We start from the raw sequence: 26,832 nt of genomic DNA on the forward strand, positions 1-26,832 counted from the left end.
TCCTGCTCTGCTGCTTGGTAGGGGTGGATACTCCTGATCAAGTAGTGGACTATATCTATTTCGCGTGGGTACCATTGATACATAGGATGATACACTGGGTAAGCACATGTTATTAGGGCGATTAGATTGGATTGATATAAACATTTTCCCATACTGGTTAACTACAGGCATTGTTGTTAGTCCTTGCATATTTTAGTAGCCATAGGGGATTTTGACCGGAACCCCTGATGGCTCCATTATTGTCCACTTTCCTCTTCTTGCAACAAATATTCTTCAAGTCTTTCTAAATTGACAATATTGTTATATCCTTCCACACTGGAGCTCTAATCCGTCCTTTTCAATTCTGTGGCGATTGAATTCGATAACATTAAAATGTCTCAAATTCACAATCAGTAATTTACTTTAATCTTTTCTTCCTCCCGCAGAAAAAACATGCCACAGAATATACCAATTTTCATAACTTGAATTCGAAACGGTTAAATGAGCATTTTATAACATGATTTGCTTATTCTTTGGTTGGGTTTGTAACCTAATAGCTTCCTTAAAAATGTGGTTTATGATCTTTGTCTGTAGTCATATATATTTGTTTTTAATGATTTAAATATGCCACGATCTAACGGAAGGGTTTGTCATGAGTCTGGTCTCTGTAGGTAGTAAATTACTTAGTAATATGATACTTTTTAGACTGAGAGATGCCGTAGAGAAAGGATTAAGAGAAGAACAGTGTAGTTTTAGAAAAGGTAGAGGATGTGTCGACCAAATTTTCACTCTTAGGCTAACAATTTAGAAGTGCCTGAGTTTTCAAACACCTTTGGTCCTCAGTTTTAAAGATTATGAGTAAGCGTTCGATTCTGTTGATAGAAGAGCTTTAGCGAATGTTTTATCCTTGTACGGTATACCAGACAAATACGTTAAAGTGATTAGTGCTATGTACGAGAATAACACTGCTGCGGTTAAGGTAGGAAATGAGGTTAGCAGCTGGTTTTGTATTAAATCAGGAGTTAAGCAGGGTTGTGTTCTATCCCCCTTGGTATGGATTATTTTGATGGACTTTGTTTTAAGGAGCACAGGAAAGGCAATGGGAGACCACGGAATCAAGTGGGGAGGAAAAAGTCTCCTGGACTTGGATTATGCTGATGATTTAAGCATCCTAGATGAAAGTGTGAGCAAAATGAATGAAGTTTTAGAGATTTTGCGAGTTTAGGGTGCTAAAAATTAATTTGAAAACTAATGTTAGGAAGACTAAGTCACTAAGGCTAGGAATAAGTGAAGATGAAAAGGTGACGTTGGGTAATGAAAAGATTGATCAGGTGGGCAGCTTCACTTACCTTGGTAGTACTATTAGTGAAGATGGTGGGAGCAATGAAGATGTTAAATATAGAATAGCCAAGGCCCAGGGTGTTTGTTCACAGTTAAAAAAAGTCTGGAAGAATAGGAAGATAAGTCTGCAAACCTAGATTAGAATATTAGAAGCTACTGTGATGACAGTGGTCAAATATGGCTCTGAAGCATGGACGCTCCGAAAAGCGGATGAAGATTTGCTCGATGTTTTCCAGAGAAATTGCTTAAGGATTGTTCTGGGTACCCGGCTGACTGACCGTATTTCAAACAATAAGGTATACGAAAAATGTGGTTCAATAGCGCTCTCTAGGGCTATAATGAAAGAAAGGTTGAGGTGGCTAGGGCACGTTGTGCGGATGAAGGATGAAAGATTGCCGAAGATTGTTCTTTTCGGCCAGCCGTCTAGGGCTAAACGGAAAGCAGGTCGTCCCCGTCTGAGGTGGGAGGACGTCATAAAGAAAGATTTAAAGGAAATGGGAACTTCGTGGGCGGGTGTAAAAAGGAAAGCTTTGAATAGATTGGGGTGGAGGAGGAGTGTGCGTAGCTGTGTTGGCCTCAGGCGGCTTGGTGCCGCAGTGAGTTGTTAGTAGTAGTAGTAGTAGTCTGGTCATAATATAATTTCAGTCTCGTATTAGTCTAGGAAAATTGTGAAAAAAAGGGGCCAACCTCAAACAAATTGCTATACAAATGATACTTTCACTACCCGACTCAAAACTATGTGCTGATTCTGAATCTGAAAAGTTTACCACTATAACTCTTTCAAAAATTTGAGTTTTTTGAGGTTGAATTTGAGGTTCAAGCATAAAATGTTGACTGAGTAAATCTATTTGCAGTTGAATCCTCTACCTCTGAGCTACGACCCCCAAAATAGGGGACGACCGGGTTCGAACCAGTGACCTTTCGAGTTGCATTCGAATTCTCTACCCCTGAGCTACGTCGCCTTAAAGAAATCGACCCCGGGTGACCTTGAACCATCGCTTGTTGGTGGGAGCGTTTTTGCCTCTACATACTTCTCAGAACTTCCAACTTTTTCGAGGAATTTCCTGTAGCGGACCTGGGCAAGGCTTGTTTCATTTTCTGCAGCCTTAAATAAGATAAGCATGGCCTTCTCTCCAGCTTTTCTAATGTCGTCTTTTGTAGAAGCTGAATCCGGCGATATCGTGGAAGTGTTTCTTCTTTTTTGCACGGTTCAGTGGTGTAGATTTTCCTATGCCATAAATTTGCGAAGTCGATACGCATCCGAGAAAGGAAAGAAGGAAAAAAATTTGGTCGCAAAGGGTGTCACCAGGTTTCAGTTTAGCGGCCAATATGTCCCACAGACGGCCTCCAGTTTTCTGTGACTTTGACTCGGAATGAAAAAATATCGGTTTACCCTCTCGCTTTGTGTGGTACAGTAAAAGGACCATTAAGTCCGTATCTTCTCGTGTTGAGGTAGTGGGTTGGCGTTCTGCCAACTCTACCGCAGTCATCACAACCGGCAAGTCAGCATCGGCTTGTGACCAGTACATTTTACATCCCGGATCATTAAGGTAGCCGGACAGCATGCTGAGGATTGCCTGCTTGTTTTCTGCGTTGCTAAGGAAATCATCTTTTTTTTTACTAAACAAGGCATCTGAGGCTGAATGCTGATCTTACCTTTAGATCTGACAGCCTTTGGATCTGCTCCTCCCCACATGCGTCAGGTCTTTGATTAAGGGTCCAAATAAATATCCTTCAAATGCTATGAAAGTGCATCCATATACTAGCTTAACATAGTTAACGTATGAGGTGTAGATATCCGCGTACATGCTACATTTATCCCAAGGAAAACGATCTAGAACGACCCCTCTATTTAGTACATACTGAGTTACGCCCAAGCTTTTAAGTACAATCTGTCTTTTGTTGCAGACCTTCAACTTCGTACCAGATCATATTGGCAAGTGCTGGTTTGTCCGCCAACCGAAGGAGACCATTCTGCCCAAATAACTAAGTTGATAGGAAGCAGTCCGTACTTGAAAAACGTCTTGAGTTCTTCATCTGAACTCTTTGCAAAAATGACCAGACTTTTAAACCATCGTAGTTCAAATTTTCTTCGAGCTTTTTCAAGCCGTCCGTCTTAACATACTCAGTAATATCTTGAGTGATACATTTTATGTCGCTCTTCAACAACGCAAAAGCCGAACTAATAACGTTCATTTTCTTCTGGTTTTCATTGCTATCATTTGGTTGTGCGTAAAAGTTTCGCAGTATATTATGAGCCGTGGGCCTTAATGTGACAACACTAGCCTGACCGTCGGTCTCTGCAATCACTACTCCATCACCAAACTTCTCGTTGACAAGCTTCTTCATGTAAAATTGGCTGTAAAGTCTTCCGGATTCAAAATGTAGTGTCAGATGGCCTAGCTGTCAACCTGTGTTGACACATAAATTCAAAATATTGTATCAGAAAATTAAGGTAATTTCCAGGAACTTATTTATAACCGGTAGTAAGCATTTCCGCGTATACTTCCTTGAAGTGTTATAGAAAATATATTCGAACACGGGGAAAAGAATGATATATATTTTTGTGTTTAGCCCTTAATAAGGAGAGTCTAACTTATGTATTGAACGAGATAAGTGTCTGTTTCTGGTTATGGCCTTGATATAAATATAGACTTTTTCTATACGTCTATGGACTTAAATATTTTGGCCTGCAAAATGGTATATAGTTTGTAAGCACCATTTGAGTAATTCGCCAACTTTTAGACAACGAAATTAAAGCTTACAACATGGTGTCAGAAGTGCTTCAATTGTAATTCGAGCCCAGTTCATCCACAACAGAGCCAGTCCGATGCCATTTCGTCCAACCAGACGCCAGAAGAAAGCAAAACACCTGCCAGACATATCTTAACACAAAATCGTTGCATCCTTTAAATTTTTTTAATTGCCGCAGTTTTTTTCAACCGTCGCAGCTGAAGCCTACTAACATACGCACATCTCCTGTCGTGACATCTCCTGTCGTCAAAGAAGCAACCTTACAGGGATCTACATACAGTAGAAAAACATCTCATTTCAACGAAGTGATAAAGATGATAATGGTAGATGATAATTAGCTTACTTAAGCTATGGATGTTAGGTCTTGCTTTTTCTTCAAATGATAATTTCGACAGGACCTGTGCCTGTCATCATCAGGTTCAAATTCAAGTCCTGAATTTCAAGTCCTAAGCTATGGATGTCAGGTCTTGGTTTTTCTTAAAACGATAATTTCGACAGAACCTGTGCTTGTCATCATCGGGTTCAAATTCAAGTCCTGAATTTGAACCTGACGATGACAGACACAGTTCCTGTCGAAATTATCGTTTGAAGAAAAATCAAGACCTGACATTCATAGCTTAGGTAAGCTTATTATCATCTATCATTATCATGTATAAGAGTCACGTTGGTCTCAGAGAATATATTAGTAAGACCTATGGAGGGTGTGTGGCCAAACAAGTCAAAGGAGTTGAATTTGAACCTGATGATGACAGGCACAGGTCGTGTCGACATTATTGTTTGAAGAAAAATCAAGACCTGACATCCATAGCTTGGGTAAGCTTATTATTATCTACCATTATCATGTAAAAGAGTCAGATTGGCCTCAGAGAATATAATAGAAGTGACAAAGAGTAAGTGTGAGCCTTAAATTTTGTGTGCATAGGAAGAAGTTAGGAGTGCTTAGGCTAGTTATTTTCTTCTTGTATCGATTTCTATCATGAATAATATTCAAGAGTTAATCCCCAAAGATGATAACTTTGATAAAGTAAAAACAAAAGCATTAAATTTCTAAAAATTATGAATAACCTTCCGGAGCAAAACCCCGTAGATTCCAATTTTGATGAAAAAAAGCGACGAAAACGGCAAATTTCTTTTAGGCTTCTGTGACGATTAAAAATAGGCTCCACCTCCCCCATGGCAAGAATATGGTAGACGAACATTCGGATAAGGGGTGGACTATTTCGAAGGGGCCGGGGAAGAGGACACTGACTCCCTTCCAAAGGAATAGCGAAAGTAATAATGAAGGAAATCATAACAGAAATTCAAAATCAGATTAGTCTTTGACGCAAAGGGTGGAAAGTAGGAAATGTTATGTTTGGAGTCGCCAAAAACACGTTAGCTCCGAAAATTGGTTTAGAAAAAAAATCCAGGTTCCGACAGGGTGTCCGAAAACTAAACAGCCAGTCTAGGCAAAGGGCTAAGAGTGGTATAGAAGAAGAACTCTAAAACTAAATATAATAGCTTTAACATTGAGTCACTAGTAAATAAAAATTTTGAGTACCAAAATACCATTAAAAAAATTCTATAGTTCTAAAGCTACCCAATTTTTCATGAAGTGCTGTTGGGGGGTAAAACCACTAAATTCTCAAAGTGTTAGTACGCAAGCAAAAGCGACCATATTTATACAAATTTCTGATGGGAAAAAAAAAGCTAAAGAATTGGAATTTCTCGCAGTTCAAGACTTAGACCTCGAGCTTATAATAGGATGGGATCTATTGCATAATTTAGGCACTCAGTTGAACATGACTAATAATCAAATGCGATTCAAAAGCTCAAATGCAAATATAATATATGATCAAAATGTAGAGGCAAATATAACATATGATCTAGAGAAAAAATAGGACTGAACTTGAAGCCAGGGAAGCGTCGGGAAATAGTTCAGGGTGTATAGTCCCCAATAAGGCTGAAACCGGACGCCAGGGAAGCGTTGGAAAATAGTTCAGGGTGTATAGTAACCAATAGGACTGAACTAGACGCCAAGGAAGCGTCGGGAAATACTTTAGGTTGTATAGAAAAAAATAGGACTGAACTAGACGCCAGGGAAGTGTCAGGAAATAGTTCAGGGTGTATAGTAACCAATAGGACTGAACTAGACGCCAAGAAAATGTCAGGTAATAGTTCAGGGTACAAAATAATGCCATGGCTACTGCAGGATCTTGGACGGGTTACGTGTAACTAATACAATTCTCTATTATTATCTACAAGAACAACCCAGAAAAGTTCGGATCCATATAACACCAAAAAAATTGTTTTACCTGGTGTTCTTGTGGACTCTTATACAGAATTGGTACACTCAAACGGAATGTTAGGAGCACATAGCTCGGTCGAAAAAAAAACACTCGAATGATTAAAGGAAATTAATATTTTTCAATGAATGAGAAATAGAGATTGGTGAAAAAGGAATGAGAAATATAGAACTTTGAATAAGGAAAGAGAAATATAGATCGGTGAAAAAGGAAAGAAAAATTATGAGTTCTACTCTAATTAACTTAAAAATGACTCAAAGAGGACCAATCCCTCCATTTTGGACTCTTTCACCAGGGATTCAAGTGTCTAATGTAAATTCACTTTTAGGAAGTAACAAAAATTAAGATCAGAAATTAGGCCGGGAAAAACGACCAAAACACCCGCAAGGCTTTTATAAAGAAGCATATTTGGATTACTCTGGGTAGCATATTCAGATCTTAAAACATTCTAACTTCCAGACATGCGTACAATCATTTTACTAGCTAATTTCGCCTAATTTTATATGCTTTCTTTGATATCTCTTTCAAAGGAGTGTATTAACTTAGCTTTTTAATTTTAAAAATTGAGCTAAAGGAAATTATATATATATATATATATATATATATATATATATATATATATATATATATATATATATATATATATATATATATATATATATATATATATATATATATATATATATATATATATATATATATATATAATATATATAATATATATATATATATATATATATATATATATATATATATATATATATATATTTTTTATATATATATATATATATATATATATATATATATATATATATATATATATATATATATATATATATATATATATATATATATATATATATATATATATATATATATATATATATATATATATATATATATATATATATATATATATATATATATATATATATATGGACACCATTGCTGCTTTTACCAAGATTTCCAAGTAAAGTGCAAATTCTGTTCTGGCTTTGGGAAGGCAATGGGGTTTTGAGCCAGCTTATGTTGATTTCTGCTCGTTTTGAGTTTGACTCGGTTATTTAATGTAATTTCTGTTCGTTTTGGGTTTGATTTATTTATCGATGCTGAATTGTGGTAGTTTCACGCTTGGTAGATCATTTGATTTTATTTTTGCTCATTTTTTGTTTAATGGATTTCTTTACTTTTCTTTGAAAATCTTATTTTGTGGAAAAAGTTTTTTTCATTAATTTCTGTTCGTTTTATATTAACATAGTCTCTTCGAGGAAAAAGAAAACAATACTTTAAATCTTTTTGTTTTTTTAAGACTTTATAGTTTGGCCTACTATTTGTATACTGGAGAAAAAATTTCAGCAATTTTTAACAACATACACCCTTTTAAAAATCTGGACACAGATAGTAGTGTTTAATTTAGTTTCATACCTCCTCTAGTTGACCTGAAACGGAAAACTTGATACCATTCGCAAAAAAATCTGTTTACTTTCTTTGATAGCTTCGATACACTTACGCTATTTTGATTTGGTTAAATTTTAAGAGCAGAAGTAGCCCTGAAAGTTCGAACATAATGCTCTCAGTCGTTCTTGGGAAACTACTGAGATGCCTTATTGGGAATTAGCATTAACACAGTGCATTTTGATTTAATCTTAAGGCAAAATTTAGTTTTTAAACATAATGGACACTTTGGAGGGTGGGTGTGGGAGAGGGATTAGTTGCCCTCCAATCACTTTCGACTATTAAAACTCCTTCCATACGAAGGAGTAGGCAACTCCTTCCATACGAAGTGCCCTGGTCTAAACATCAACAAAAAAAAATAACACATTGTACCCACATCGATCTTTACTATAAAACTATCAAGCCTTCCAATCACTTTCGACTATTAAAAAGTGCACTAGGCCTATCGATTTCCAATCGAATGAGCCCTTGTTGAGTTTCTACTACAACGCTTTCTATAAACAACTTATATGCCCCCAGGGCATAAATTACAGCCCTTACCCTAAGGGCTGTTATGGCGGTTGTCATCCTCTAAGACCTAATTTCCAGGACTTTCAACTACGTTAAACAAAATGGCTATCTCAAAATTTTGATTGGATGTGTTTGGGGGAATGGTGGGCGTGAGGAGGGGGTTGGTTACCGTCCAATCACTTTCGACTATTGAAAAGGGCACTAACCCTGTCAATTTCCAATTAAATGAGCCCCTTTTGAAGTTTTTACGACAACTCTGTCAATAAAAACCTTATATGCCCCCAGGGGATAACTTACAACCTTCATCCTAGGGGCTCTTACAATCTTCAACCTACCATTAACACAGTGCATTTTGATTTAATCTTAAGGCAACATTTAGTTTTTAAACATAATGGACACTTTGGAGGGTGGGTGTGGGAGAGGGATTAGTTGCCCTCCAATCACTTTCGACTATTAAAACTCCTTCCATACGAAGGAGTAGGCAACTCCTTCCATACGAAGTGCCCTGGTCTAAACATCAACAAAAAAAAATAACACATTGTACCCACATCGATCTTTACTATAAAACTATCAAGCCTTCCAATCACTTTCGACTATTAAAAAGTGCACTAGGCCTATCGATTTCCAATCGAATGAGCCCTTGTTGAGTTTCTACTACAACGCTTTCTATAAACACCTTATATGCCCCCAGGGCATAAATTACAGCCCTTACCCTAAGGGCTGTTAGGGTGGTTGTCATCCTCTAAGACCTAATTTCCAGGACTTTCAACTATGTTAAAAAAATAGCTATCTCAAAATTTTTATTGGATGTGTTTGGGGGAATGGTGGGCGTGAGGAGGGGGTTGGTTACCGTCCAATCACTTTCGACTATTGAAAAGGGCACTAACCCTGTCAATTTCAAATTAAATGAGCCCCTTTTGAAGTTTTTACGACAACTCTGTCAATAAAAACCTTATATGCCCCCAGGGGATAACTTACAACCTTCATCCTAGGGGCTCTGGGGGGTTTGTCATCCTTAAATACATAATTTCCAGAACTTTCGACTACGTTGAACAAAATGGCTATCTATAACTTTGATTGAAGTTTTTGGGGAAATGGTTGGCGTGATAGGGGGTTTAATTACTCTCCATTCACTTTCAACTATTAAAAAGGGCAATTTCAATTTCCAATCAAATGAGCCCTTTTTGAAATTTCTGCAAGAAATTTCTATATAAACCTTATATGCCCCCCGGGCATAACTTACAACCCTTGCACTGAGGGCTCTGAGGGGGTTATCATCCTAAAAGACCTAATTTCCAGAACTTTCAACTACGTTGAACTAATGGAAATCTCAAAATTTTGATTGGATGTGTTTCGGGAAATGGTGGGCTTGGAAGGGGTGTTATATGCCTTCCAATCACTTTCGACTATTAAAAAGGGCACAGGCAACTCCAATTTCCAATTGAATGAGCCCTTTTCGAAGTTTTTACGACAACTTCTTCGATACGAAGTACCCTGGTCTAAAGCAAAAAAAAATAATACATTTTGCCAACATCATTGTTGTATGCCCTCAGGACACAACTTACAACCCTTGCCCCGAAGTTTGTGGGGTAGTGACCTATTGATAAGCATAATTTACACCGAGAAATCAACCGCACTTGCCAAAATGGATATCTCAAAATTTTGCTTGGGTGTATTGCGGGGCAAGCTGGACACAGAAGGGTGGTTAGTTGCCTTCCAATCACTTTCGACTATTAAAGAGGGCACAAGCCACTCCTATTTCCAATCGAATGAGCCCTTTTCGAAGTTTCTACGACAACTCCTTCGATATGAAGTGCCCTGGTATGGGAAAAAACAAAAAAAAAATTAAATAAATAATAAATTGTGCCAACATCGTTCTTTACTTAGGTAGCGCGATTGCACTGCCTATGATTTTCCGCAAAGATAGGCTTTCGCTACACTAAAATACGATAGCATTTATTGTTAAGTCTATTTTATATTTTTACGTGTATAGTCCAGGACTTTTAGGGTTCGACCCGGACAAAATTGCAATATAAACGAAAATGGCACCAAAATGATAAAAAAAATTATTTACAACATATTAAAAGTCCCCATAAATTTGAGTGGGGCGAGTACCCGAAAAACAGGGGAAATGCGGGGGAAATTGGGAAAACTGCCGAATATGCCCTCTATTCCCCCCGTTTTCTGTAGTACTCTTATTCTATACTGAATTTTACATGTCAGTTTCCTGATCATCGTATGGCAAACCCCCAGAAAACTCACTTTGAACTATTTTCTGGGAAGAGGAGAAAAAATTTAAAAATGCAGGGTAGGGGGTAAAAAGCACTTTGAAATAATTTTTCTGTGGTCTTTCTATCTGCTGATCCTGAAACGGACATCTAAAATGAAATAAAGAACATGAGCCCCGTCATAACGAGGGAAAAGGGAGAAAGAGGGGAAAAAGGGACAATTAAAGTCGGGGGTAGAAATCAGTTTGAAATTTGTTTTCTGGGGGTTTTCCTATCTGCTGATCACGAAACTCACGCCTAAGATGAAGGAAAGAAAACGAGAACCGTGAAAACCGAACAAAACTGGAGGAAATAACGGAAAAGGGGAAGGGAGGCCTGACTCCTGAGCCAGCTGCTAATGGCTAATAAGTAGGCCCATTTACAAAATAACTCGCTTAAGTATCAAACTTTTATTTTCTTGAATCACAGAAATTTCTTACAACCATTTGAATTACTAAACATAAAGAAAATTGCCGCTTGGCAGTGATCACAGTATAAAACTTCAGCTATTATAGGTAACATTGGCACTTTCGGAGGCAATATCGTTTAATAAAAAACTAAAAAAAAAGAACTTCGGTAACTATAGGTAAAAATCTGCACTCTTATATACAGCATTGATATCACTAGTCGAGCTCCTCGTCTTCGACAATCTCGTTGTCCCTGTTCAAACAGTTGCTAACCTGACATTCTCCGCACGTGAACGCACAAGCTAATTTATTTTTCTTGCAGCTGCAACGCGAGTTCTCGCAGCCTGTCTTACAGTTGCATCTCACGACACTTAAAAGAGCCTGAGGTGCGGGCAACAAATCGGTAATCACAGGTGAGTATTTATGGTCTCTGAGGACCCAACCCCAGTCAGCCGGGTCGAGGTCAGCTGGTTCCCCTTTCCACGGGATACCTGGAGGCGCACTCGCTGGGAGTTGAATGAAGCTGCAGCTTCGGTTGGCGGAAGCCTTTCAGGCTTAACAAACGCCGTAGTATTAGACGAAGAAACTTTCTAAGAAAATTCGATGTCGCAGCTTAGTGAGATCTTCGTTTGGTCGTGCTTTATACAAGCTGAGGAGAAGATATTCATCCAGAAACACTTCGTATTTTTTTCTGAACACTTTGCTCTTCTTCAAAAGAGGTAGCACAGCTTGCTTTTTAAGTCCGAAAACTCGTGAGGTCGTGTCATATCCCAGGAGTGTGTGCCCTACCAGAAGCAGCCTGGATACTTCTCCCATTTTTTTGCTCTTCGTTGAGGCACCAGAACCATGTTATCACTTCTTTTGCGTTCGTTGAAGGTTCGAAGTAAAGTGTTTTTGCATTAGGCGGGAGGTGATACAAGAGTAGAATCAGAAGGTCAGTGTCGTTGCCAAGAACTATTGCTTCAGAGTTTTCCGCTTTCGTTACGGTAGTCTTCATCTATTAGATAATCAGCATCGTCCTTCGCATGGACGACTTCAAATCCTTTGGCTCTGAGTTTTTCCCCGATGTAGCTTATAATTTGCTGTTTGTTCTGGGAGTTGCTCAAAAGCTCTTCCTTCTTTTTCTGGAGCTTCATCCCTAAGCTGAAATCGATCACTTGATGCTGGCTCCCTTACGCCGTCGGTTGTGCGTAGCATCTTTCGTGGTTGGACCAGTGCTGTATCCGTCGAAGACAACAGTAAGGGAGGTACAGCGTCGAGTAGCGAAACTAACATAGCTGTCACAGATTTAATCATAAGTATCATCAGTCTTCCAAGATGCTTGCTGAAGCAGCCAACCTATGTCAACTACAGTGACACGATCTGACACTGGCAGGCGGTGAATCGAGTCCGTTTTCGCTTCTTTCCATATTGCTTTCGCTAGTGCAGGTTTGTCTGGCTGACACATTATGTCAGGATTCTCAAACAAAGCGGGCGGATAACTGCACAGTTCGTAACGTAGAGTTTCTGCCATATCATTTTGAGATGTATGGGCAGCAGTCGAAAGACGTTGAAAAAGCAGTGCAGGGTCGATATGCAAAATCTCGCCATCTATCCTAATGTTCCCATCGGATGCCAGTGTAACGACTTTGTCTTTCTTCCTGAATGAAAAACTTTCGAGGGATTGGCCATCCATGCGCTGGAGGATGAGCTCACCTACAGCTTTAGCATCTTCTGCATTGACGCCTTTTTGGGCAATCAGCTCGGAACCTATACTTCTAAGCTCTGTGGAACTAGTGAAAGGAGAGTTCTCTAGAAGGAATTCAAGAAACGTCAGTAGATCCTTAGTATTTCTCTTTATTCGTGCTGCGGTTACAGTAACGTGCTGTTCACTAGAACTCTACTCTAGGCCTATCAGTTTCTGCATTAGATCATTAACTGAAGGGAGTACTGGCATAGCCATTGTCCATATGTTTCTCTGAAGCTCAGTCATCCCTTTTCCTCTTTTTCAGCCTTCCATCTGTTTTTAAGCTCTTCATCAGCACTGTCTCGATGACGAAGTTTGGAGCCAATCCAGCCCAAAAACGATCACTTCGTCGGGCAATAAACTTGCCGCTTGCAAACTGTCCGAAGAACTGTGGATTCGATGCTTCAAGTTATAATGGTGTTTCAAGTTATAGCTTGATGATAACGGCGAGGAATACGGAATAATATAATTTCAGTATCTTTCCGTATTTCTTTCTCGAATTTTTTTTTTGCTTTTCCGAACCTATGGGGTAGCCCAACCTCTATAGAAATCTCCTGTATTTGTTCTCGAACTTTCTTTTAGATGTCAATTTTATAATCAGCAGATAGAAAAACACCAGAAAACCCATTTCCACATGGTTTCTACCCCTACCCTGTATATTTCCCTTTTTCCCCTCCCTCCCCCGCATTTCTCCGTTTTATGTTAATCGATTTTTTATATCATTTTACTTCTCAATTTCGTAATCACCAGATAGGAATAACCCAGAAAATATCTTTCAAACCGTTTTCTACCCCTACCCTGTATTCTTCTCTTTTCTCCCCTCTTTCCCCTGTTCTCCCGTTTCCTGTAGTACTCTTATTTTATACTGAATTTTAGATGTCAATTTCGTAATCAGCGTATGTGAAAACCCCAGAAAGCTCACTTTAAGCTATTTTCTGGGCATGTTCGGCATTTTTCCCATTTCTCCCCGCATTTCCCCCTTTTCCCCTGTTTTTCGGGTACTCGCCCCACTCGGATTTATGGAGACTTTTAGTATGCTGTACAGAATTTTTTCTGAACATTTTGGTACTATTTTCGTTTATATTGCAATTTTGTCCGGGTTCGACCCTTTTTTTAGCTAAAAGTCCTAGACTAGTAGGGACAATTGTAAATGACTTCGCACCTAGTAAAAAAAAGGCTTTCGCTTAAAAACTGTGTCAAGATTGTTAGTGTTATGGCCGAGAAGGGAAGTATAGTATAAAGACTTCTCCTGCCGAAGTGATTCCCCGTCAAAACAGAACAATTTTATCCTCAGAGTATCTTTATATGAGTGCACACTTTAATTTATCTTTTTTAATTTATCTTTATATGAGTGCACACTTTAATAAAAAGGTGCCTAGGTACCTTTTTCCCTCCTAAACCCCAGAAAACTAAAGTTTAAATATAGAACTAAATAACCAATATAATCTATATAACTAAAAATAACTAAATAAGTAATAACTAATATAGAACTAAAATTCTATATATAGATTCTCACTGTCGCTTGTCTTCTAAACACAGACAGTTTGAGCCTTTCCTTGATGTCCTGACATCCGAACGGACGGGCACGCGGCAGGCTTCTATATATAGATTCTCACTGTCTCTTGTTTTCTAAACGCAGACAGTTTGAGCCCTTTCTTGATGTCATGACGTCCTAATGGACCTTAGATTAGAAGTGGTGCCTTTGTAAAATTACATTTTTTTTATTGGACCTTTAACTTTTGCCTCAGCTTGTCTTTTGTCATCATTAAAGGCATATCGCCGAACCTTTGTTTCTTTCAATTGTTCAGGTGATGGGACTAAAACTTCTTTTTCTTCCATCGATTTATGTTGTCCAGGTTTTTGATTTTCGAGGGTATGTAAGGCATAAACGACCACCTTTGTTTCTTTTAATTGTTCAGATGGTGGGAAAAACACTTCTTCTGTTGCCTTGGCTTGTCTTTTGTCATTATGAAAGATGTATCGTTGAACCTTTTGTTTCTTCTAATTGTTCAAATGGTGGGACAAAAAATTCTTATTCTTTCAACGATTTACTCAGTCAATAATTTAGATTTCCAAAGGTATGGTACATATTGATTACATTATCCATCTCAAAATCAAAAAACCAATAAACTTTGCAGTCATTTTCAATTTGTTTGCTTTGTTACACATCGGCTTATCTTTTGTTATTATGAAATACATATCGCCGAACCTTTGTCGTTTTTTTTTAAACAGAGGTATGAGGCACGCTGCAGGCTTCTATATATAGATTCTCACTGTTGCTTGTCTTCTAAATAGAGATAGTTTGGGCCTTTTCTTGAAGCCATGACATCCAAATGAGCCTCAAATTAGAAGCGCTGCTTTTGTGATATTACATATTTTTTGCTGGACCTTTAACTTTTGCCTTGGCTTGTCCTTTGTCATTATGACAGACATATCGCCGAACCTTTGTTTCTTTTAATTGTTCAGGTGGTGGGACAAAAACTTCTTCTTCCAACGATTTATCCAGTCCAGGGTTTTTGATTTTACAAGGTATGGAAGGCATTATCGACCACCTTTGTTTCTTTTAATTGTTCAGGTGGTGGGACAAAAACTTCTTCTTTTGCCTTGGCTTCTCTTTTGTCAATATGAAAGACATATCGCCAAACCTTTGTTTCTTTTAATTGTTCAGGGGGTGGGACAAAAACTTCTTTTTCTTCCAACGATTTATCCAGTCCATATTTTTGATTTTAAAAGGTATGGTAGGTCTTGATGACCTTATCTATGTCAAAATCCGAAACCCATCATCGCTCATTTTCAATTTGTTTGATTCGTTACACCTCGGCTAATCTTTCGTTATTATGAAATACATATCGCCGAACCTTTTTTTTTTTTTTTACAAAGGCAAGGTAGGCATTGATGACCTTATCCATGTCAAAATCCCAAACCCAATCATCATCGTTATCATTTTCAATTTTGACACGTTTTGATTCTCGCTGTCCAGTTTGATTTTCATTTTCATTTCTGACTTCATTTTCACTTGTTCGGTGTCGTATGTCTTCTGACCCGCTAAATTGTCAAAAGTAATCAAAATCGAAACGTATTAAAAATAAAAATGAAGAGCAAAGACACGGGTGGTTAGAAGGTATGCGAAAACGACAATTAGAACAGAAATTATTCCGTATATGAAAGGGACTGTCACCTCCTCAACGCCTCCCTCTTTATGCTAAAGTTAGACTCTTTCTCACAACTCTGTTTTTTTTTAACAATAAAAAAATTTAGCGTAAAGAGCGAGTAATGTCGCTTCTTACTTTCGGTTGAAAAAAACTTGTTTTTTTATTTAATAATTGACAAGTACCACGATTTATTTTAGATATCTTCTTCTATTGCATTTCAAGAAGTTCGCTCCTTTTTTCCGAGTCAGTCATCTTAAAAAAAATTGTATGCCACTATTTGCTTTTATCATCATTATTCGCTTTTTTTCTTCATCCAGAACCAACTTTGTCAGTCAAATTTTTAAGGTGCAGTTTTTGGAACCTTCGTACGCCAAGGGAGATACACCTTTTTATCAAGATTCAACGTAGTATCTAATTGCTCAAACATGTCTTTTCAGAACCTACTAAAGTATGTTCTAAATCCTGAAATATAGGTTATTCAGTTAAGGTACACTATGAATCACCGCTAATGATGTATTTTACTATTTAGATATATCAAAAAGTAGATATAGAAATCAATTGCCTTTGCAAGATAGCGTTTTTAATGATCTCGTGGCAATTTTATTTGTAATCATAACAAATTGTATGAAGATAAAATATTCCTACCCTAAAATATATCGGAAACGAACTAAGGTAGCTTTAAAATGGTAGGCACAAGTACGTAACCGCTCGTCCCTGAGTCACTCGGCTATAGACGAGAAATCCGAGAGAAATCCCGTAAAAATTAAACTGTAAAGCTTGCCAGCCAGCGCCTGGACTGTAAACATTAACGGTCTAAAATTTCTCGTTTAACGCTTTTTTAGCCATTGACCCTCTGAACGAATTTCAAGTCAATGTGGACACATCAGTGCGGAAGGTAAGGCGGGGCTTAGAAGTAAGACGACTCTGAAAATCCATCCGCTCTTTCTCCTTTGCCTAAAATTGCTTGCCGTATTAAGTTTCGAGCAGATTGGACGTCGGGAAAGGGAATCACGCCTTTGAATTTCATGAGTATCATGCTTCATTGCCCCATGAATTTCAAGCCGTCAGTAAAAAAAAAAAAAAAAAAAAAAGAAATCCGTCTACCTCTCTGCTGAAAAGTTTGCGATAGGAGATGATCTTTTAGGATCCAAGGGTCCACTTCTTGCTTCCGATAAAATTCTTTTAGTGAAGGGGAAGCTTTCTTTGAGGGGCCACGTGCCCATTTTGTTGCTGAAATCATAAAGATTGAAAATCGCTGCGCCTTTTCAATCCAGGCAAGATGCAACATGTTAAACAAAAAAGAAATAGCTGTGACTCTTTGGTTATCCTATGTTATCGATTGAAAATGCTTCAGGATTTTTATTCAAAAATGGTGCAACATGCCTACCATTCTGCCAAAAAGTTCGCAATGCAAGGGGTAAGGAAGGGGGCGTTGAAGGGTATGAGGACCCCGTTTGTGCCTCCATCAATATTGATGGAGAACCCTTGTGTGATGCCGCTTCAAATGCAACACATCTACCTTTCTGCAAAAATCTGGTAGGGCGTGGGGGGTTGTGGGGGGTCCATTTTGTGCCTCGGATCATGCAGCTTTGAAAATCATAACATGCGTTCGATTTAAACAAGATGTAACCTATCTTTTTGCTAAAAAGTCGGATGCGGAAAGGGCGAGAGTTTTGGAGGGGCCACTGGCTCATTTTGATCATCCAATTCTACCTATTGAAAATCCTTTTATGATTATGGTTAAAAAAGCCGCAACACATATCTACCTTTATGCTAAAAAGGTTTTGGAAAGGCTATGGAGTGTTTGGGAGTGGCATATGGTACTCCAATGTTGCGGATGGGAAATCCTTTGATGATTCCGTTCCAACAAGGTGCAATCCGTTTACCATTTTGCTTAAGGTGTTTTGAGATGGTGTTAGTGAGGCTATTGACCATGGGCGTATCCAGGGTTTTGTTCAGGGAGGGGAGATACAAAAACTTAAAAAAACTCATCAAACGTTTGTACTTATGTTATGTTTTTATGAGTTGGATAAAATTTTGGGGCTGGTTCAAACCCTATAACCCACCCAAACCCCCTTCCCCCCTCCCCCGCCTACGGCCTTGCCCTTAACCCACTATGGTCCAGCTTTAAAACTATTGCTAGGTTCCGCGTAAAAAAAGGTGTAAGATGTCTACTTTTCTGCTAAAAAGCCAGTAGTAAGATGGGGGGGGGGTTCCTTTGCCCACTTCAAGTCTTTGGCTATACAAATTGAGAATCCTTGTGTGGTTGTGGCTCAAAAAGGTGCAATATGCCTACTTTCTTATCAAAAAGTTGGGATGGAAGAGGCAGGGGGAGGAAGAATATAAGGACTATGAGGTAACTGGTTTTTCTAACAAACCAGGCCGTAGCTTCCTTTTTAGAATAGTCATTATTCAATTTTGTTTTGCGTACCACGTAAATAAAGTTTCTAGTTCCTCGCAATTTTCAAAATGGCCTATCTCATGAACAAGTTTTTACGCAAAGAAACCTGATGCAATTATTAATTCAATAGCTCTTCAATGAGTATTGATCAATGTTGAAAAGAAAATTGTCTCTCTCTTAGTTCAGAAATTGATTTTCTTGCGTGACAACTTTCCAATATCACTACTAAGAAAGGAGAAAAGGGGAACCCCAATCTTTTTAACAATAACAACACTATTAAGAAGGTGCATGTTATACCGCTCTTTACCTCAGCCCCCCCCCCCCAATAAAAAGGGAAACCACCAACTCAATATGGTCAAGAAGAAGAATTGTTTTGGAAAAGTAGATGGCAGTACTTTGGGATTCGTGGGAAAATGCTCTTTTTTTAGATATCTGTGTTTTTCTTAAGAACATATTTTGGCAGTAGGTCCAGGGAACCTTTGCACATCTGTAGCACTTCTAGCCTTTAATCTGACTTCAGATTGAAACTTCCCCGTGCTCGCTTGAACGGAGCTTTCCACTCGAAACCAGAAACACGGTTCAAAGAAATGAAAGTTTGGTGGAACAATTTTAGAAAATCGTCTCTTACATAGAAAACTCCGCCTGAGCACACACATTGTTGGTCTTGGCTCAAAGACAAGCGGAAACCATCCTATGTAGCCTCAGGCAAGAATCATATGCAGCTTTCCAAAATGTAAGTACGGCTCTTCTGATACAGAGGTTACACCCTTACCGCTTTTTTGCTAAAAACTAGAGTCAGCGACAGAAAAAAATAGGATATAACCACAATTAGATTGCAACTCTTATGATCCCTTTAAAAACGTTGCCTTTTGTAATCTTGCAGTTGAGAAGATTTCGAGTTATAGGGTAGTTTTAGTCAAATATGTGATTCTTAGGTTGCCTATTTATTTATTTACTTTTAGGATGACACGCAAACACATGATGTTGACCTGGACTTGGATGAATTGTTGGATTTAGATGATGATATATCCAGAAAAAGATTTCTCAGGGTTCGTTTGCTTTTATTCTTTTCTTATTTTATCTAATTTCAAGTCTTATCAGGGGTGTTTTTTTTAAGTTAGTTCATATAAACAGTTTTCTTTAAGTAATGAGAAGCTACACAATTTGCTACAATATGCTAGGTTTAGTATGCTCCTAAACGGTGGAACGTTTACCCTTAGCGTATTCGTTGAGCTAGTCATTGATACCTGAAACTAATACAGTTAATTGACCAGACTTATCCTATCCCATGCTGGTTGAGTTTCTTATATGTCAGCTAACCATGAGCCTCTCCGAAAATTCTGTGTCAGTAACCATAGTTTTTCCTTCTAGCCATCTCCTTTTGATTTGTTCCATTTATTTCAACCAAATATAAAAACGGCCTTTGAAATAGTGCGAAAGTTAGAAGTAGGCCTTAATGTCATATTTTATTCTAAACCCCTAACGGAGAATACGTGAGAGAAAAGGTCTGGGGACAGATATGCCAGTGTATCGTCATGTTATGAATCTTCCAATTTGACAAATGATAGATTGCTTGACTACCTGCCTACCAGCTTTCAAGCGAAGCACTTGAAAGCTGCGTAAGCCCTGGCAATCTTTCCCTGTCTCCCTGGCATATTGAACGACGAATCACGAGTAGAATTTATTATTTAGCCGCTGGTAATCCGGCTTATTAATCAAGATCAATCAGCCAGATGCAACATCAGCTGTGCCTCAACTGAGGATAACAACGAGGGGTTAACAACTGGGCATTTTGAGGGACACCTGGAGGAATGAGGCACGGAGGTATGCCTCCGAAGGCATGCCGGAGGCATTAAAAATGGACAGGGAAGGAAACTTATAAAATATATCAAAAGGCGCAATATGTAAATATATACAGCTTGCCTGTTATTCGGTATCTGTCGAATATTTCACACGGTTTTTAAGATATACAACATAGGGCTGCGCGGTGATGACGTAAGAAGCAAGGTGCGAAATTCAAAGTACCGTGAAACGTGGTTTCTTGTTGTAACTAACAACTGATTGTCAATATTCCTAGTATTATTTTGACGTGAAAACGTTCTGGTGGATTAGTAGGATCTACGACAAATATTTTAGGCCGAAACAATTCGCCGAAGTTCCGAAAAACGTGTCTACGCATCCATGTTTCACCGTTATTTGAATTTCCCGCCCAAGAATTAACGTCACGCTTCGCAGCCCTATTCAATATGGCTTGGCCAGCGGTAAAAGTTGCCTTTTATCACGTCTTCACACGTCCCTTTTCCCTTTTATCATACCTGATTTTCTGTTTAGTGGCTATGCCAAGACGCACCCTTGGATCTCGGATTCTTAATAATACTAAAAAAAAAGGAATCTGGTGCTTTGCTACAAAAGAATACAAAAGAAACACAGATCCATTTTTCCCGAATGTACTTAGAATCTAACTTTCTTGGTATTAAACCCAGGCCTTTGGGTATTTGAAGAGAAAACTGTAAAGCAACAGTCAGAAAAACTGTTACTACCGAGTTATTAGTAAAAAGCGCTAAGTAAAGCAAAAGCAACCAACTAAAAAAAATAACTAGTTTCTCATATGTTTATTGGTACGTTTCAGTAATCATCTCGATAATCACAGCTCAAATGACAACCCTAAGAAACTGGACAAATGAGCTTCAGTAAATCAAACTAAGCTCGGTTTGCACAAGTATAAACACTAAGTCTTCTACTACTAAGTCTTCAACTGAGCATAACAATTTTTCCGATGGTATTCATCGCTTCCGCTGCCCTAGATCTCGGAATGCATTCGAGACTCATAAAATTATATCAAAAACTCAAGCGAATGGGGGACGAGGGGCACACGGAGTTGAGCTGGAAGGACCAGCCCCGCTGTGGGTGGTCTCCTCGTCCGTAGGAGATATGGTTCAAGATTCTGTTCAGTTCTGTGCCCTCATGCACGTCGGTATTAAGGTTATTTTTGTTTTTTTTGTTGATGGGTTGGTTGTATTTTGTTTTTTTGTTGTTGATTAAGGTTGGTCGTAAAAAGGGCTGAAAAAAAGGAAAAAAAAAGAAGGAAAAAAGTGCCACCGCAAGAATGGGTTTCTTGTGGACGGAGGACGCCCAGTCTACGGGAGAGCAAATAGTTTTTTTTGTGTTAAAAAATTTTAAAGTTGTAAGAGCAAGCCTTTTGGAAGACCACCTTTGAAATTCGAATTCGTATTAGTGAAATTGAAGGATATGAATTTTAAGAAATTGTAATAAAAATGCCACAGGAAAAGCGTCTCCTAGAGGGGGAAGGACACCCTGGAACGGGGGGAGCGATAGATATTTGGTAAGAAAAAAGTTAAATGGTAGTGTGCCTTCATGTCCACTAATACATTGACTGGTATATAATAATTTTTTTTTTTTTGAAGTTTAGGTGATATGATAATGTATAAAGTTGTAAGATTTATATTTTTTTGTATTAAAATATCACCGAGTGGAGAGGAGGAGGGGAGGGAAAAAAATAACAACTACCTCTGAAAAATGTTAAACAAAATTCCTTCTGTTGACACACAGAACATGGCGATGGTGGTGGTTATGGTCTTGAGGTCAGTTTTGGGTTTAGGTGCCATTTTTAACATGATGATTGCGATGCTGACGAGACATCAAAAAAGTGGAACCCTTTCTTCTGGATAAATGAATTCAGCTTTGTGAAGACGTCTGAGCCAAAGACAATGTTGGTGCCGATTTCCATAGAAACGGGTTCTGCTGAATGCATGATATACAGGCTGGAGTCACAGTAACCCTGGTCTACCAATGCGGTAGTTAATGTGAGATCAGAATTCAGCCGGAACCGCTGGCAAAGAATTCCTATGTCGTCAGGGAACGGCATCGCCATATTCTGCGTGTCAACAGAGTGGCATCTTCGCCCAGACAAGTAGCCAAACTGTATGACCCGCCCAACTAATACTCTCTTTCCCCTGCCAACCAGTCTGTAAACGCACCATTCACAATGCGCAATTCCAATTTCACACCGACCTCTGCATTGATTTGTGGCGACTCACGTAGTCCTACTCGTCGGCCCTGGATCATCACCCGTTTTAATCGGTCACAACTCAGCTTCTCAGAGCTTTCCCTCAGAAGCCACAACAGCGTGGATTTTTTTATTGGTGTCATGGAGCCGTCAGAAGTCTTGACAAGACAAAACCTAGAATTCTTCATGTTCGTCACAGGCTCACTAACCCAATTTTTCTAAACTTGGTGTTTCACACAGTGAGCAATCACTGGAAAATCTTCAAAGATGCCGTCACTTTCCGAGCCTTGATTCAGTGTCAGTCGCGGAAGCCTTTTCCTGCTTATCGGACAGAGTATTTTCCTCTGAGTCATCGTCTGAGTCACTGTCGTGAAGTGCAGAAAGACGAACATTCGGTACTTGGTGACCGAAAGCAGAAAGTACGTCGTCGGGTATCAAGGCTTTCATTATTCGCTGGCTGTCAATACGAGCTCGCCCTAGCTCGAGCTTGATTTCATCATCCCAGGGCAAAGAAAAATCGGAACTGACAGACACAACACCAATGGATCTAACTCGCTTGGCCTTGAGCAAGGACAACTGTTCATTAGAATATTGAGCTTCAAAATCCGTTATGTTTTCATATCGACGAATTCGATGTAGAAGTTGGAGGAACGAAAAGTTTATTACAGTGCTGTAAGTGCTGGTTTGAGACCGCATCTTCCTAAAAAAATCTTCACACGGTTGGCTTTTGATGTCGGAGAGTTTGAAAAGACGTTCGAGCCCATGCCGTTTGAATCGACGAATGAGAAGCAATAGGGAATGCATATTTATCTCTAGGCAATGGTAAAGGTTTGTGGTAATAAAATTCTCGTTCAAAGCATTATGTCCACTTTTTAGGACCAAGGATCTCCAATGTCGAACTCTGTAAACAACACGACCAAGTAAAGATAACCTCTCAAGAGGAGAAAGTTTGCCGTCGTAAAAAACGCGCCGTACGCTTTCCATAAGCCAAAATTAAAACTGTGTTCCTTTGCTTCCAGGAACACGCTGTTTCAGGTGTGCCGGAGGCACGGAGGAACGAAGGAAGGGACACCTGCGACGGTCAGTTATTAGCCCCTCGGATAACAAATCAACAAGACGCAACAACACGCACTTCTAACTTTCTAATCCCAATTTCAAACCGTACCGTAGTCAGTATGATTAATTCATTTAATTTTTGTTCTTTCGTTAGATCATTTCAATACGCCAGGGATCTTTCATAATGCCAGGGAACCAGGGACAGAGTTCTGAAGTGTACGTCCGAGTTTCTTTATTGTGCTTGCTGCATTTGTATGAATAACAACTTAGATTGAGTTTAGTTCTTATACCTTGAGGCAAATTAAAAAAGGATTAGCTTGAATACGTGATGCATTTTTAGAAGTTGCAACGTTGAGTTAGCTTCAGCAAATAGAGAAGGAAGGAGGTTTAATGCGGAAAAGGCGCAGTTTGAGACCGCCTTTAAGAAATCTTTCCTTCTGGAACATACTATTTAAAAAAAAATTCAAGGAGTTGACAACTATAGCGTTTAATTGATGGCAAAGGAACAAAACTAAGGTATTTGATTCCTGTTCCTTTGATATTCCATGTGTTCCTTAGTAGTAATCTTTGCTTGTTGTAAGTTTGACTTATTTTGGACTTAATTTCTACTCGTTATAGGTTTAAAAAAAAAACAATTTCTACTTTCCTTAGAGTTTTGTTCTTTGAAAACGTTTTTGAAATAAATACAAGAAAGATGATTTAAAGTGAATGGAGTAATTATTCAGGCACTAGCTTGGTTTCGGTGGGTGGTTAATTGCTGAGCAAGATTAGACCAAGATATACTGTAGATGAAGTTTGAAAAGAAGAACAGTTTGGTCTTAGGGACGAGAAAGGGTGCACTGACCAATATTTTATTCTTGAATTAATAAGTTGAGAAGCGTCTGAATTACTTTTTTAAACTCTTATACGGTTCAGGGTGCGAGAATAGGTTTGAAAACTAATGGTACAAATACTAAGTGGCTTAAATCGGGAATAAATGAGGACGAAGTGATGGTGTTAGATACCAAGAAAACTGACCAAGGGGATTCATTCTCATACCTAGGTAGTATTATTAGAAAGGACTTGATAAATTGAATATGCAAAAAAAAAAGAAAAGTGAAGGCACAGGAAGTTTTTTTCTAGTTGTAAAAAATTGGAAGGAATAAGAAGATAAGTCTTAAAGCTAAGATTATGATCTTAGAAGCCTTGGTAATGGCAGTCAATTTTTGCTCAGTGGCGTGAATGCCTTAAAAATTTGAGGGTGGTATGCCAGAACATTTCTAGAGCAATTGTTCATTTATAGTTTTTGGTGCTCGTAAAAATTTGGTTCGATTCAAATGTATAGGGCTATAATGAAAGAAGGTTAGTTGGCCAGGATTGGTTTTACTGATTATGGATGATATGCTACGAAATATAGTGCTTTTTGGTAATTAAATAAAAAACAAGTTTTTTTCAACTGAAAGTAAGGAGGAACACTGAAACTTAAAACGAACAGAAATTATTCCTTATATGCGGGGGGATGCCCCCTCTCAATACCTTGCTCTTCGCGCTAAAGTTTTTTAGTATTTTAAAAAAGCTTCTTATTCTAAGTAAGCGGCTCTCGTGTTTCAGGAGTCGTTCTTACAAAACTGGGACAAAAAGACAAACTTTAGTGTAAAGAGCGAAATATTGAGTAGGAGGCAGAATACCTCATATACAGAATAATTTTTGTTTGTTTTAAGTTATGATGTTGCTCCCTACTTTCAATGGATAAAACTTGTATTTTGTATTTAATTTCTGATCGTTTTTCAAATCCTGTCAGGAAATTCCGAGGAGCTAATAACGGACCGTCGCAGGTGTCCCGTCCTTCGTGCCTCCGGCACACCTGAAACAGCGTGTTCCTGGAAGCGAAGGAACACAGTTTTATCTTTGGCTTATGGAAAGCGTACGGCGCGTTTTTTACGACAGCAAACTTTCTTCTCTTGAGAGGTTATCTTTACTTGGTCGTGTTGTTTACTACGTTCGACATTGAAGATCCTGGGTCCTAAAAAGTGGACATTATGCTTTTAACGAGAATTTTATTACCACAAACCTTTACCATTGCCTAGAGATAAATATGCATTCCCTAGTGCTTCCCATTCGTCGATTCAAACGGCTTGGGCTCGAACGTCTTTTCAAACTCTCTGACATGAATAGCCAACCGTGTGAAGATTTTTTTAGGAAGATGCGGTCTCAAACCAGCACTTATAGTACTGTAATAAACTTTTCGTTCCTCCAACTTCTACATCGAATTCGTCGATATGAAAGTATGACGGATTTTGAATTTCAATATTCTAATGAACAGTTGTCCTTGCCCAAGGCCAAGCGAGTTAGATCCATTGGTATTGTGTCTGTCAGTTCCGATTTTTCTTTGCCCGGGGACGATGAACTCAAGCTCGAGCTAGGGCGAGCTCGTATTGAAAGCCAGCGAATAATGAAAGCCTTGATACCCGACGACGCACTTTCTGCTTTCGGTCACCAAGTACCGAATGTTCGTCTTTCTGTAATTCATGACAGTGACTCAGACGATGACTCAGAGGAAAATACTCTGTCCGATAAGCAGGAAAAGGCTTCCGTGACTGACACTGAATCGGGTTTGGAAAGTGACGACATCTTTGAAGATTTGCCAGTGATTGCTCACTGTGTGAAACACCAAGTTGAGAAAAATTGGGTTAGTGAGCCTGTGACGAACATGAAGAATTCTAGGTTTTGTCTTGTCAAGACTTCTGACGGCTCCATAACACCAATAAAAAATCCACAATTTTGTGGCTTCTGAGGGAAAGCTCTGAGAATCTGAGTAGTGACCGATTAAAACGGGTGATGGTCCAGGGCCGACGAGTAGGACTACGTGAGTCGCCACAAACCAATGCAGAGGTCGGTGTGAAATCGGAATTGCGTATCGGTGAATGGTGCGTTTACAGACCGGTTGGCAGGGGAAAGAGAGTATTAGTTGGGCGGGTCATACAGTTTGGCTACTTGTCTGGGCAAAGATGCCACTCTGTTGACACGCAGAATATGGCGATGCCGTTCCCTTACGACATAGAAATTCTGTGCCAGTGGTTCCGGCTGAATACTGATCTCACATTAACTGCCGCATTTGTAGACCAGGGTTACTGTGACTCCACCCTGTATATCATGCATTCAGCAGAACCCGTTTCTATGGAAATCGGCACCAACATTGTCTTTGGCTTTGACTCAGACGTCTTCACAAAGCTGAATTCATTTATCCAGAATAAAGGGTTCCACTTTTTTGATGTCTCGTCAGCATCGCAATCATGTTAAAAATGGCACCTAAACCCAAAACTGACCTCAAGACTATAACCACCACCATCGCCTTGTTCTGTGTGTCAACAGAAGGAATTTTGTTTAACATTTTTCAGAGGTAGTTGTAATTTTTTCCCCTCCCCTCCTCCTCTCCACTCGGTGATATTTTAATAGAAAAAACATATAAATATTACTACTTTATACATTATCA

At 38.8% G+C, this 26,832-nt stretch overlaps 1 protein-coding gene across 4 annotated transcripts in view; it reads left to right on the forward strand.

Moving 5' to 3' along the window:
* Nucleotides 1–26,832, forward strand: part of LOC148951236 (protein phosphatase 1 regulatory subunit 14B) — an 88,184-nt gene that overhangs the window by 24,116 nt on the left and 37,236 nt on the right. For all 4 annotated transcript variants that reach the window (XM_089090744.1, XM_089090747.1, XM_089090746.1 and 1 more), the window contains exon 3: nt 19,240–19,326. In XM_089090744.1, coding sequence (XP_088946870.1) covers nt 19,240–19,326 — 87 coding nt within the window. The remainder of the gene's footprint in view (nt 1–19,239; nt 19,327–26,832) is intronic.

The sequence above is a fragment of the Artemia sp. Qi Xiang Cuo genome, chromosome 6, assembly GCF_049724085.1.
Source record: "Artemia sp. Qi Xiang Cuo chromosome 6, ASM4972408v1, whole genome shotgun sequence".
NCBI lineage: Eukaryota > Metazoa > Arthropoda > Branchiopoda > Anostraca > Artemiidae > Artemia > Artemia sp. Qi Xiang Cuo.